The sequence below is a fragment of the Cucurbita pepo genome, chromosome LG09, assembly GCF_002806865.2.
Source record: "Cucurbita pepo subsp. pepo cultivar mu-cu-16 chromosome LG09, ASM280686v2, whole genome shotgun sequence".
In the NCBI taxonomy this organism is placed as follows: domain Eukaryota; kingdom Viridiplantae; phylum Streptophyta; class Magnoliopsida; order Cucurbitales; family Cucurbitaceae; genus Cucurbita; species Cucurbita pepo.
This window is the reverse complement of record NC_036646.1, coordinates 4,767,636-4,780,291: the sequence shown is the minus strand read 5'-3', so window position 1 is coordinate 4,780,291 and position 12,656 is coordinate 4,767,636. Positions and strand designations below refer to the sequence as shown.

The following is a 12,656-nucleotide window of genomic DNA, read 5'->3' as shown; positions in this document are numbered from 1 at the left end:
TGGAGCTCTCAATAACTCTCAACAATCCTCGCCTTGAACAAAGTATACCATAGAGCCTCTCCTAAGGCCTCCTTCTCTGAAGCTGTCAAAGAACCTCCCCTTAATCAAGGCTCGCCTTCTTCTCTAGAGCCCTCGAACAAACGACACCATTTGTTCGACACTTGAGTCACATTTGACTATACTTTTGAGGCTTATAACTTTTTTGTTCCACACTTGAGAATTCTATTGGCATGGCTAAGGGCATGACTCTGTACCAAAGGTTGGACATGTCCCATAATAGAAATATACCAAAACAAATAAATAAAGTAGAAAAAACAACTTGAAGGAAGAGTTTCTTACAACCAAAAAAAACCTTAATCACTGTGTTTTCAATTCTTCTTGTGAATAAAACATACCTCTGAAAACTATAAATGAAAACTATTTATAGGAGGAAATCACTAACATATGGGCCTAAATTTTTTACACAAGTTAACAACTCCTAACAATTTTCTCAAACAAAATGCTAGCCAGCATTTTTCCTAAGTTTGTTCAAGCTAATAACTACAGATAATTATTTTACAATTGATCTTAATTAATAATTTTTTTTTTTTTAAATCAAGCTTATTGACTCACAGAGTTAACTCACGCACCATAGTAATAATAGATATAGGAAGAAAGTAGAGAGTAAGAGAGAAAGTAGAGTGTCACGACCCGATTTTCGAAGCTTCGAAAAATCGAATCGTGACTAAAAAGATGAAATCGAAAACAAACAAAAGAAAAGAAAATAAAAAGAAGAGTGAAATAAAGAGATGAAAATCAAATAAAATTAAAATATTTCAAAAGAGGATTTAAGTTTACAAAAAGGAAATAAAATACAAATATAAAAGGAAAAAAGACTCCAAAGATCGGAAAGGGACTGACGCTCCGGAACGACCCCCTCTGTGACCGCACAGCTCTCCAACGCTCCTCCACCTCGACCGGCACCTGACAAAAAGGAAGGTAGAAAGGAATGGGTATAAAAATTATACTCACTAAGCCACCTACTTATAGGCTCTCTTCGCATCTTAATTTATAGATTCCCACGGTTTCCTAACTCGGTTCTAGGTCATCTGGTTCTAGTATTAGTCCCTTGGGGCTTGCCCCTTGGGTTTCAGCGGTTCATCGTCCTTTCTTTAAACGCTTAGAGGTTCCTTACGCCAAGCTAATGTGGTCGGTATCTCTCTATAAGGTGCTACCTTTACATGGCTATCTGGGACTACATGGTATCTAGCCTAGGGGTGTGCTGAATACCCCTACGCCCATATAGTCCCCTGTGGGGGGCGCGACCCAACCCGTTCCCATGCAGCTAATGGGTTGTACGACGTGGGGACACATTTCCCATGCGAAATGGCTAAGAGCAGTAAGGACTGATCAAAGACCCTTGGTCCTCCCACGAAGCTATAGATACCGTTCTCACGCTAGCAATCTATGAACACTCCGAGGTACCCTCTTGCCGTGGTAAACCGCTAAGTTCCTAGGGGAAAATTAAATCTGGCTGGAGCGACATATCGCTCCTAACAATAATTCCGTAAGCTTATCATAGAAATGGGCCCTAGCAATTATCAGAGTGTGCATGCAATCGTCTTCTAACATCGTACTATTAATTTATGCAAACTAGGCATACCAACTCAACGGGGCGATGACCTCCATCAAGCACCCAGAGCACGAAGTTCGCGCTCAATGGGGCGAATTCGTCCATCAAGCACCCGGAACACAGAATACACAATTTCAACATAAATTAAATGCATGCATACATACAGTGGAAGCAAGCATACAGCAACACTCATGTAATTCACCCCAATACAATCATATCAAATACTCTAACAAATAATTTACATGGAGAGATAATCTGAAGTAAAACTACTAGCATGCATGCAATCCAAGCGAATCCTACAAATTTCTTCCTAAATACCGGGTGGTGACTTACCTGGTTGTCGCGTGCCCTTTTCTAGCGTTTCTTTGCCCGTGAGGTGTCTAAAAATACTGATTTCTTTAATTAGGTCCCTATTCACTTAAAAACAGTATTAGAACTGGAACCGGGACAAAAATCGAGAAAACAGAAAGCAACCGGGCTAAATTGGCCGTCCCACGCGCGCTGGGAGTGCGTGGTCACGCGCGTGGGAAGGCGCCAGTCGCAAGCTGCACGCGCGCCCGCCTCCGCGTAGTCACGGGTCGGCCCGGCTTGCAGGCGACACGTGTCGACGCCTCGCTGGAGCTGGTTTGCTCCAGCCGATGGTCGACGTGTGTCCGGCGCCTGTCGCCGCCCTCCGCCGCTCACCGGCCGACTTTTTTTTTTTTCTTTCTTCTCTGCCCTCTGAAAATCGAAACACAATCCTCTTTTTCGATTTTCATATCTTTCGATCCGTAGATCGGATCGACATGATTCCTTCGGCAAAGTTTTAGATCGTGTTACAGGCTACGTCTTCGTATTTTTTTTTTGTAATTTTTGCTTGACTACCAGACGAGTTAAGAACGTCGGAAGTTCGCTCACCGTTCTCGGACGACTCTCGGATCTCCGCCTTCAGGTTGAGATCTCGGTCAAACTTCTTCACAGAACATGCGTAGAGTTGTTCCTAGATGAATATATCAAGATTTCAGATCTTTATTCACAAAGGAAAACCGTAGATCTGAGAAAACGTTCAAGATCCTTACCTTGCGGGTTTTCCGATTTCTTGATGAAAAATGGGACTCCGGCCACCCACATTCTCTTTTCCCTTCCAAGAAAGTCTCCCTGCATCATGATCTCACCTCCTTGCATCATGATCTTCACCGGAATAGACTCCGACGGTAGTTTTCGGTGAGTCTTCCGGCCGTTCATCCCTTCTCCTCTCTCTAGGTTCTCTCTACCCCTTTCTCTCACTATTTTTCTTTTGCAGGACTCTCGATGGGGTTTCATTTGGACCCCTTAGGTGGTTGGAGGGTCTCGACTTTTCCTATTTTTTTTCTTTTTCTATTTCTATTTCTCTTTCGGCGGTCGTTTGATTTTTTTTTTTATAACTTAACGGGATGTTAAAGAAAGTTCTCCTCTCGAACAGATATGACATCTCACAATCCACCCCAAGCCACCGCTAGCAGCTTTTGTCCTTGTTGGGCTTTCTCTTTCGGGTTCACCTCAAGGTTTTTAAAACACATCTACTAAAGAGAGGTTTCTACACCCTTATAAACGGTGTTTCGTTCTTCTCCCCAACCGATGTAAGATCTCACAGAATGTAACCCTCGAGTAAATGAGATATACATGAATAAATCAAGATTCTTTTCCACTCCAATCCTTCCAACTTCTTGCACCTATGGGTCATTGGTATCCTCAATCGACACTACTGATTCTCCAAGCACGGTTCCACACAACTCATTATAATACCTTTGATTATAATATCTCTAGCATATTTCTTATTTGAAAGATTACTAAAGTATTAGACATTTAACTCTAAAATATTTAATATTTATATTGATTAAACAATATATAATATATTAGTAATTCATTTGAGTAGTTAGTGTTTGTTTCGTCAAAATTATTTAGGTAGAGAATATGTTTCACTTAAAATTCACTCAAGAGAGAATAATTAAATACCGTACCATATTCGAGAGAGAATAACATTTCTTACCCTTGAAAAATAAGAGAATTAAAATTTAACAGGTAAGAAAAAATACACGTACAAAATGTTTGTACTATTGATAATACACTAGTCCCGATTGTTTGACTAAAACAATGTAACCATCATTCCAATTAAAGAATTTGATTCGAAGCTAGCTATCTCCTAATAGAGGAACGATTCATTAGTTTTTGTTGTAAGATTTGACCATATCAATTTGAGTAGCGTTTAGCCACAACTATAAATACCAAACTCTAAAGTATTTATAAGCAAAGTAAGTTTGTTAAAGATATTTCTAAAAGGTGTTTCAAAATGAGTTGCGGAGATGAGTTGCCTTCCGATCTTGTTCCAATTAAGGATGTAAACGATGAAGAAATGCAAATTGCTGCAAGGTTTGCAGTGGAAATGCATAATAAAAGTGGTGGACATTGTTAGATGAACACAACTCTCCTCAATAGTATGATATTGCCCACTTTGAGTATAAGCTCTCGTGGCCTTCCCCAAAAGGCTTCAAACCAATGGAGTTAGTATTCCTCACTTATAAACGCATGATCATTCCCTAAATTAGCCAATGTGGGACTTTCATCATCCAACAGACATCATTTCATTTACAAGCGTATAGTGAATGGTCTGTTCCGTCTCATTAATGTTGTTGAGCCATTTTATATTCTTGTGATAGAAGCTATAAATGATGAAGGTATTCATTGGTCATTTATTGCAAAGGTGAAGAAGTTCCTTTTTATGCATATGATATATCCGCCGCCGCCATCCCATAAGCTCTTATCTTTTGAAGAAGTCATCAAGTTCCCTGTCCCGAAGTAGCAGTACAACTAATAAATCTATTATTTCTACTTATAATAAGTCCTCTTTCTATATGTGTTTTTCGGGCACTACTCTCAATCTATGAAAATGACATTAGCCATAATGATATAATTATCTTAATATGAGTATCTTTTCTTTCTCTCCGAATGGCAGTATCAGCTAATTTGTTATTAAAAATTGTTTGTAAAATCAATTCCGACCTAAAAAAATAATATAGAGCATGGTTTTCACAAACTTACTTTAATTAAGAATATTAAAATAGGCCTTTACAAAAAGAAGTGTGTCATTTGAGTAAAAGTAGGTACATGAATGAACCGAGACCACATCTAAATGAGAGCGATCCTTTTCGGTGGTTCAATCACAGACATTTCATGGTTAAACGTGTTTTCTTTAAAAAAAATTCTAAGATGCATGTGAGTGAAGAGAAAGCATCTTAGAAGAACTCGTGTTAATTTGTAGGATTCATGTTAGTTTATGGGGGTAGTTCACTTTTAGAAACAAAGAGTAACATGATCATGTCGAACCATCCGGTGTCGAACTAATACCTTAATCTTTGTACTCTTTATGTAAAACTTGATAAGTTATAAAAATTAATTGAATATTAAAATTTGTTTTATACGTATTTTCATTTATGAACGGTTACTAGAAATGAGTAACGAGAAACCAAAACAGTTATAAAAATAGTTTCGATTTTTATTCTCCTTTTCCTCCTGAATTTGACTTCGCTTTAGGTTGGGATATCCATTTATGAAAATCTAACATGTAAGAACTCCGAGAACATAATATAGGGACATGAGACACAGTTATAACACCACATAGACAACATAAATATGACAAAAACACGTTTTTTTCTTCTTTTTATTTCTTCTTCTAACTTCTTAAAAAAAAAAAAAAAAAAAAAAAANTCCCTCTTCCAAACATGAGACAGAACAAGGGTGCAACAACCAAGTCCATCACTAGCCGATATTGTCCTCTTTAGACTTTCTCTTCTGAGCCTTTTCTAAAGATTTTAAAACATGTTTAGTAGGGGAGGTTTTCAGACCCATATCAAGAATGTTTCATTCCTCTCTCCAACCGATGTTGGATCTCATAATCAAATGCTTCTATTATGGAGAGGGTCTAGCCCTACTCTGACCATTGGTTGAAGAGAGGAATGAAGCATTCTTTATAAGGGTGTGAAAACTTGTCTTTAGTAGACGTATTTTAAAATCGAGAGGTTGACAACAATACGTAACGGACCAAAGTGGACAATATCTACTCACGGTAGGCTTGGGCTATTACAAAGGGGTTTGTTCCCTATCTCATATTTGAAATGGGTAGGGAGAATCTCCTCTCTAATTCTTTTTTTTTTTTTTTTTTTTAAAGTTAAAAGAAAACCTTTAATTCTGGTAAGCGTATCGAATACTCTTTAACTTATTCTCACGTCCCATCTTTAAAACCATGTACTAAAGTTTAAGACTTAATTTCCCTTTGTCATTTCTATGTTCATTCCCATCTTCGCTTCTTTAGTCTAAACGGCCCCTTGAATAACAAAATTAAAGCTGTAGTTAGTCAATCGTAATATTTGACGTGCTAGCTTTCAAACTACATTAAATGGCTATAAAGAAAGCATCGAAATAACTTATTCTCGTATGATTTAAGATTACGTATTCCACCGAGCTTAATCCAAACGTCTACCTACAAATTTAATTAACCTTAATTGTATTGGACTATTAATGTGTAATGTGAAAAATATACCTATATAATGTTTGTACTTCTAGTAATAAATTAGTTGTAGTCTATGTTGTAAGATTGGACTATATCAATTTGAGTAGCATTCAACCACAACTATAAATATCGAACTCCAAAATATTCATGAGAAATGTTTATTGAAGCTATCTATTAAAGGTGTCCCAAAATGATGTCTGAAGTAGTGTTGCCTTCAAATCTAGTTCCAATTAAGGATGTCAATGTAGAAAAAGTGCAAAATATTGGAAGGTTTGCCGTGGAAATGAATAACTGGATAGGTGGGTGTCCTTTAATTTACAAGCGTGTGGTGAACGGTATGTCTAGTCAGATCAAAGTACGTCTTCCTCGCATGCTTTATATTATTGTGATAGAAGCTATAAATGATGATCGTATTTCTAGGTCATATATTGCAAAGGTGGATGTCTTTATATTTCACGAGTTACCGCACAATCTCTTATCTTTTGAAGATGTCCTCAAAGATTTCTACGAGCATTAGACTGCTCTCTTGCTTACACTAAGCCCTCTCTCTCTATATGGAGGGCGTTACTCTCTTTTAACTATGAAAATGGCATAGGCCACAATAAAATAATCACATAGTTATCTATATATATATCTTTTTTTAACAACTAATTTATTATACAAATTCTCTAATTTTATTTCGAATATGTTTATTATCTTCCGATCATTTAAGTATAAATGTTAAAATAATTAGGAAGCAGAACAAAATAAGATGTATAGAAAGAACTTATCGTAATTAATTTATTCAGCGACATTTAACATTAAAAATAACTTAAAATAATTTAATCATCCACTATGAAAATTAGGCAAAAACTAAAAAATAATTTTAAAAAAAAATAGAGAAAATTCTTAACCAAAAAATAATTATATAAATCACAAATAATATTAAAACAAAATTGTAAATATAAATGGTTCAAAATTTGTTTGCACTCAATTCTCCTTTTTATCATATAAAATAATAATTCACAAAAATTAAACTATATTGTATATTATACCATAAACATTTTTTTATTTCAAATTTTTGTCTAGATCATTTAATTCCAACAATATAATATAACGTGTTTCATCCAAAACTTGTTTTAATTAATAATATAATTTTTTTTTTAGAAAGAATTAAAATGCAAACCAACAACCTTAGAAAATTATTCATAATTTTAGTTAGCATCTTGATTTTTGGTTTGACACATTTTAAAACATGAACAAACTTGAATGTTAGCATCTTGTTTTTTTTTTATTTGACACATTTTAAAATATGAACGAACTTGAATTTTGAGTCAGATGAATATTAAGGATCATAATCAATTGTATTTTACAAGTAGTTTCGAGCACTCAAGAGGTCGAATGTTAAATTTCCTTACAAGGGTAATCAAATAACGAGATGACTATTGTTGAATTTCCATAGAACGAAAATTTCATTTGATAAATGAACTATTAGCTGATATAAAATTGTGATTATACAATTGCATCTCTTCTTCCCATCACTCTCCCTAACAAACCCACCTCGTAGTGATCATCTTTACTAGAGGCTGCAAATTAAGATACCTTCCTTGATTACTCACGGGGCAAAGTTGAATGTCAAAAAGTAAACTTTTAGGACAAACGAAGCTATATTTTAGCAATAAGGGATCATGTTCCATGTGTCCGGGATACCAGGGAGACACCAATGCAAGCAATCACTACTATCCGAAGTTCCTTTGATGCATGGCTACGTCAGTGGCTGAGTCTGACATGTTTAATGGCAATAACTCGATGAGGTTTGATGACCAGTAGTATAAAATAGTAGTATTGGTACTCGGGAAACGATATGCCCACCCATCTGGACGAATAGTGCCCTTAGCTTTGACAAGACCATATTCCTTTCCTATGTCTTGACAAAAAAAAAAAAAAATAATAAATAAGTATATATATATATACATAACTGTGTGATTATTTTACTGTGGCCTATGTCATTTTCATAGTTAAAAGACAGTAACGATCTTAGATTTCTAATAACCTAAAGTCGTTACTGTTATCATACTTTATACTCTTATGTGGAATTAAACATTTAAAACGCCATTGTGAAACATAATCTTCACCTTAAAATATAACTTCAACTGGTTTTACGAGTTTGAAAACATATTCAAAACAAGATAAAAAAGAATAATAAATAAATAAAGTAAAAAATTAAATGCAAAACATCGTGTACTAAACCAAGTCTAAGAATTTAAAATACTACTAGCCTATGCACATGTCATGGTCTCTAATTGCAATGTCGTTGTCAACCGTACATGAGTGTTTTACCTTTACTTGAAATAGAAATAGCGCACGGCTGAGTATTTTAAGAAATACTCAGTAAGTGATCCCGCTATTAGGGTCGGGAAATGCAAACACATGTCACTCATGTTATAGAGACCTATTGTTAAAACCATCAAAGGGGTGGCCTCCCGTCCGGACAACATTAGATGGGTAGTACTTTCCTACACATGACCCACATATACAAGTGTGGATCCCCAGGCAGTTCGCACCCCCTAGACCCATCATAGTCGAGCTAGTTGTCCATAACGACGTTCGGAGGTCAACTGACTCCTGAGTGTCATGCGAACATGATGCTAATCATCATCATCTAGTGTACACGTCTGTACTCATCATCATACAAGGGAAAGTAGCTCGACGTATATGTACACACATAATGCATGAGGTCCCTATAATTTCTCATCTTTAAAACATTTTTGTGACACTACCTTAAGTTCCTTTCACATATTACAATAAGTAATATACGTTCATTGGTCTTTGTACATTCATCATCATTCACATTAACTAGGGTTGTGTCCTAGGAAAATCATTGTCATAATGCAACATGACATTTAAAACATGTCTTTCATCTTAATATGGAAAACAATGTCATATTAAGGAAATTTATAATCGTACGTCTTACATCGTCATGTTATCATGCATCATCATCATACAACATCATAATCATCATACAATATCATATGAAATCATCATATAACTCATTCACATTATCATACATCATATATTATACATCATCATATAATATAACAGAGCATCATAAGTACAAAGCATTAATATAATCAGGGGCCACTAAGCACGTGTCATCATCATCAAACAAGTCGTCTAGCCTATCCTATAATAAGGTCACTTGGTTGACCTTAGCTAGTGTTTCCTTAAAATGAATTTGGGAATAAGGCATCATAATGACATCAATTACCTTAATTAGGGTCAACATCAGCTTGGAGATGGTTGAAACGGTAGAAATTGGGCAAAAATACCCTTTACCAAGCTAAGGAACTGGTTTTTGAGCCGTGGAGCCGAGCCAAAGGCGATTGAGCCATGTAAGCCGAGGCGCGGGTCACGGGTCATGAAGTTGGGCTGCTGCAGGTTATTTCAGCTTATCGATCTGAGCCGCAAGTGCAGGCTTGGGCCGAGGTGTTGTAGGTGGGCTGATGTGGCAGTTTCGGGTTGCAGGTCTGGGCTCGGTTTAGCCCTACGGGTTGGCCGAGGGTTGGTTCTTGGGCCGTGAGGGTATTTGAGTTGCTGACAGATGATTGCAGTATTGGATCACCAATTGGGTACCCGATCTGGATCCGACCCGAAACTCATGGACTTCATCTTCCTTACCCGTTTCCTCGTATTTTTCGATGACTTTCTTATTATTCATTTCCATTGCAAACCTTACCGCAAGCGTGTTTCGCCATCAAACACCTCTCCTCCTCGGTTGCACACCCTCAAGCCGACTAGCAAGTGAAAACCATTAACGAAATTATTAAGAAGAATTACAAGGTAGAGCAACTAAAATGTCTTTGATGCGACGAACTACCATATTTTTATTAGATATGGTTAAGGATATTTAGCTTTAAATTATGGTTTAATATATGTATCATATTTGACCATTTATTATAGACAAATATCTTATATGATATTTAGCCTTCTATTACAGTTTATCATAATTACCATATTTGACCCTTTATGATGGGTATCCATTATATCATAGGTGTAAGTCTATCAAGACATCAACAGTTTATCAATGTTTGCGACGGGTCTATTAATGACATGAAGTTGGACAAAAATTGTTATGAAGGTACGAACATACTCAGCAAAAGGTTTGGTGTCGCATTTCATCAGCGGCAAGTCATTCATGAGTCTTAGTTCACAGGCTTTCGAATGATGGTTGCATGTAGTTTTCAACGTAAGCCAAACGTCATGTGCTGGAGAGACCAACGACGATAACAATGGCTTCCTTAGTGAGAGAGGAGATAGAGAAGTATTTGATCGATTACTTTCCACGCCAAATATTTGGTGATTAGTGTTGAGAAAGTTTCTAGTTCAAAGCGAGGTGGTAAAACCATAGTTCCATAAGAATATGGAAGCATTGAAAATACAAAATACAAATAATTTTATTTAAATCTTTTGTGAGTTTGTATAAAGGTGAACTACAAAATATTTAAATTCTTATTATAAATTCTTTCGTTAAAAAATTAATATTTGACATAAAAATTATATGCAGGTTACATAAAGTGGATACCCATTCCATCAATGTTTAGTCTGGTCTGGTCGATAGGGATCAATCATGATGACATATCAAAACTCAACACCGAACTATACACATCACACGAACTAACTAAATAGTATCCCATAAATCAATTTTAGGAGAGGACCCGCCCAAAGAATGATCCCACTCTAGTATTATTATTATATATCATTCAAACTATATTACTAAAAAAAAATAACATCTATTAAAAAGTGTTATTTAATTCACGACCAAATATTTAATTTTTTTTAAATGTTATTTTATGAAAACCTTTATTAAAAAGTGTTATTTAATTTACGACCAAATATTTAATTTTTTTAAAATGATAAAAATAACCTCAACACCAAAGATTAAATTCCCCACGTTTAAAATTGCATTAATTTAATTTTTTTAATTAAAAAAGAAAAAAGATTAAATTCCCCACGTTTAAAATTGCATTAATTTAATTTTTTTAATTAAAAAAGAAAAAAGAAAAAATGGGAATCAGCTTAAACACTCCAGGAAGAAAGTGGCACGAAGACAGAAAAAGTTGGCCCACTAACTCTTTTTTTTTTAATATTATTATTATTTAAAAAAAAAAAAAAAAAAGGGGCCGTAGAGAACCCAATTTGGACCGAGTCAACTCGCCCCAGTCTCCGAGTCAAAACATTTAATTACGCGTTCAACCTCACAATACACTGCATCCATCCTCGCACCTTCCCCTAAATCCCTCACTTCTCCCTTTTCAATTTCTATAAGAACTTCATCTTCTTCCTTTTTTTTCTTCATCCAAATCTCACTCCAATCTTGTTTTCAGATCAGATCGGATCAAATCTCGAGAATTCGGCCATGGTTAGCCACGATCTCAACAACAATCACTACAAATCCATCAAAATCCGTGAAGTTTGGGCCTCCAATCTCGAATCTGAGTTCCAGTTGATCCGCGATTTGATCGATCACTTTCCTTGCGTTTCAATGGACACTGAGTTCCCCGGAATCGTTTTCACCGCTCCAACCGCGCCTTTCAACGCTCTAAATCGCTCCTCCTCCTCTGATCACTACAAACTCCTCAAATCCAACGTCGATGCTCTCAATCTCATACAGATCGGTATCACTCTCTCCGATTCCGATGGAAATTTACCAGATCTAGGCACCGATGATAGTCGATTCATTTGGGAGTTCAACTTCATGGATTTCGATCTAGCGCGTGACATATACGCGCCTGATTCCATCGATCTTCTCCGCCGTCAGGGCATCGATTTTGACCGGAACCGCGTGGAAGGAATCGACTCGCGCCGATTTGCCGAGTTGATGATGTCGTCGGGACTCGTTTGTAATGACTCAGTGAGTTGGGTGACGTTTCACAGCGCGTATGACTTCGCGTATTTGATTAAGATTCTGACTCAAAAGAGCCTTCCTAATCGGCTGGATGAATTCCTCGGGGTTCTAAGGGTTTTATTCGGCGATAACGTGTACGATGTGAAGTACATGATGCGGTTCTGCAAGAGCCTGTACGGCGGGTTGGACCGGATAGCGAAGAGTTTGAATGTGAACCGGGCGGTTGGGAAGTGCCATCAGGCCGGTTCGGATAGTTTGCTGACGTGGCATGCGTTTCAGAAGATGAGGGACACGTTTTTTGTACAGAATGAGGTGGAGAAACATGCGGGTGTGTTGTATGGATTGGAGGCATTCTGAAAAATAGAAAAGAAATTAAATAAAGTAATTTTATTTATTTATTTATTTATTTGGTAAATCACAAACATATTAACACCCTTTAACCTTTTAATTTATTAATATACACCCTTTAACCTTTTAATTTATTAATATAAAAATGAAAAAATGAAAAATATTGAAATAAAAAATATACAAAAATAAAAAATATTGAAATAAAAAAATATACAAAAATGAAAAATATTGAAATAAAAAATATACCTAATCTATAAGCATTTGAAAATATTCAATATATACCTAAT

At 36.1% G+C, this 12,656-nt stretch overlaps 1 protein-coding gene and 1 long non-coding RNA gene across 4 annotated transcripts; one reads left to right on the top strand and one right to left on the bottom strand.

Annotated features, from left to right (window-relative positions):
- Positions 1-925: 925 nt before the first annotated feature.
- Positions 926-2,893, bottom strand: LOC111802351. Of its 3 annotated transcripts, XR_002816253.1 has the most exons (4): positions 2,671-2,893; positions 2,510-2,591; positions 1,946-2,022; positions 926-963 (listed from the first exon to the last, which is right to left on the bottom strand). It is a non-coding gene; the product is annotated as an uncharacterized LOC111802351 (long non-coding RNA). The 3 variants fall into 3 exon arrangements; XR_002816252.1 differs by lacking the exon at positions 1,946-2,022; XR_002816251.1 differs by lacking the exon at positions 926-963 and having other exon boundaries at positions 1,876-2,022.
- Positions 2,894-11,312: 8,419 nt separating this feature from the next.
- Positions 11,313-12,423, top strand: LOC111801330 (probable CCR4-associated factor 1 homolog 11). Its single transcript, XM_023685288.1, has one exon. The coding sequence runs from the start codon at positions 11,533-11,535 to the stop codon at positions 12,376-12,378; it is 846 nt and encodes a 281-aa protein (XP_023541056.1). The 5' UTR covers positions 11,313-11,532; the 3' UTR covers positions 12,379-12,423.
- Positions 12,424-12,656: the final 233 nt, after the last annotated feature.

Coding starts and splice junctions, on each gene's coding strand:
- LOC111801330 (XM_023685288.1), top strand. CDS start 11,533: ATGGTTAGCCACGATCTCAACAACAATCACTACAAATCCATCAAAATC.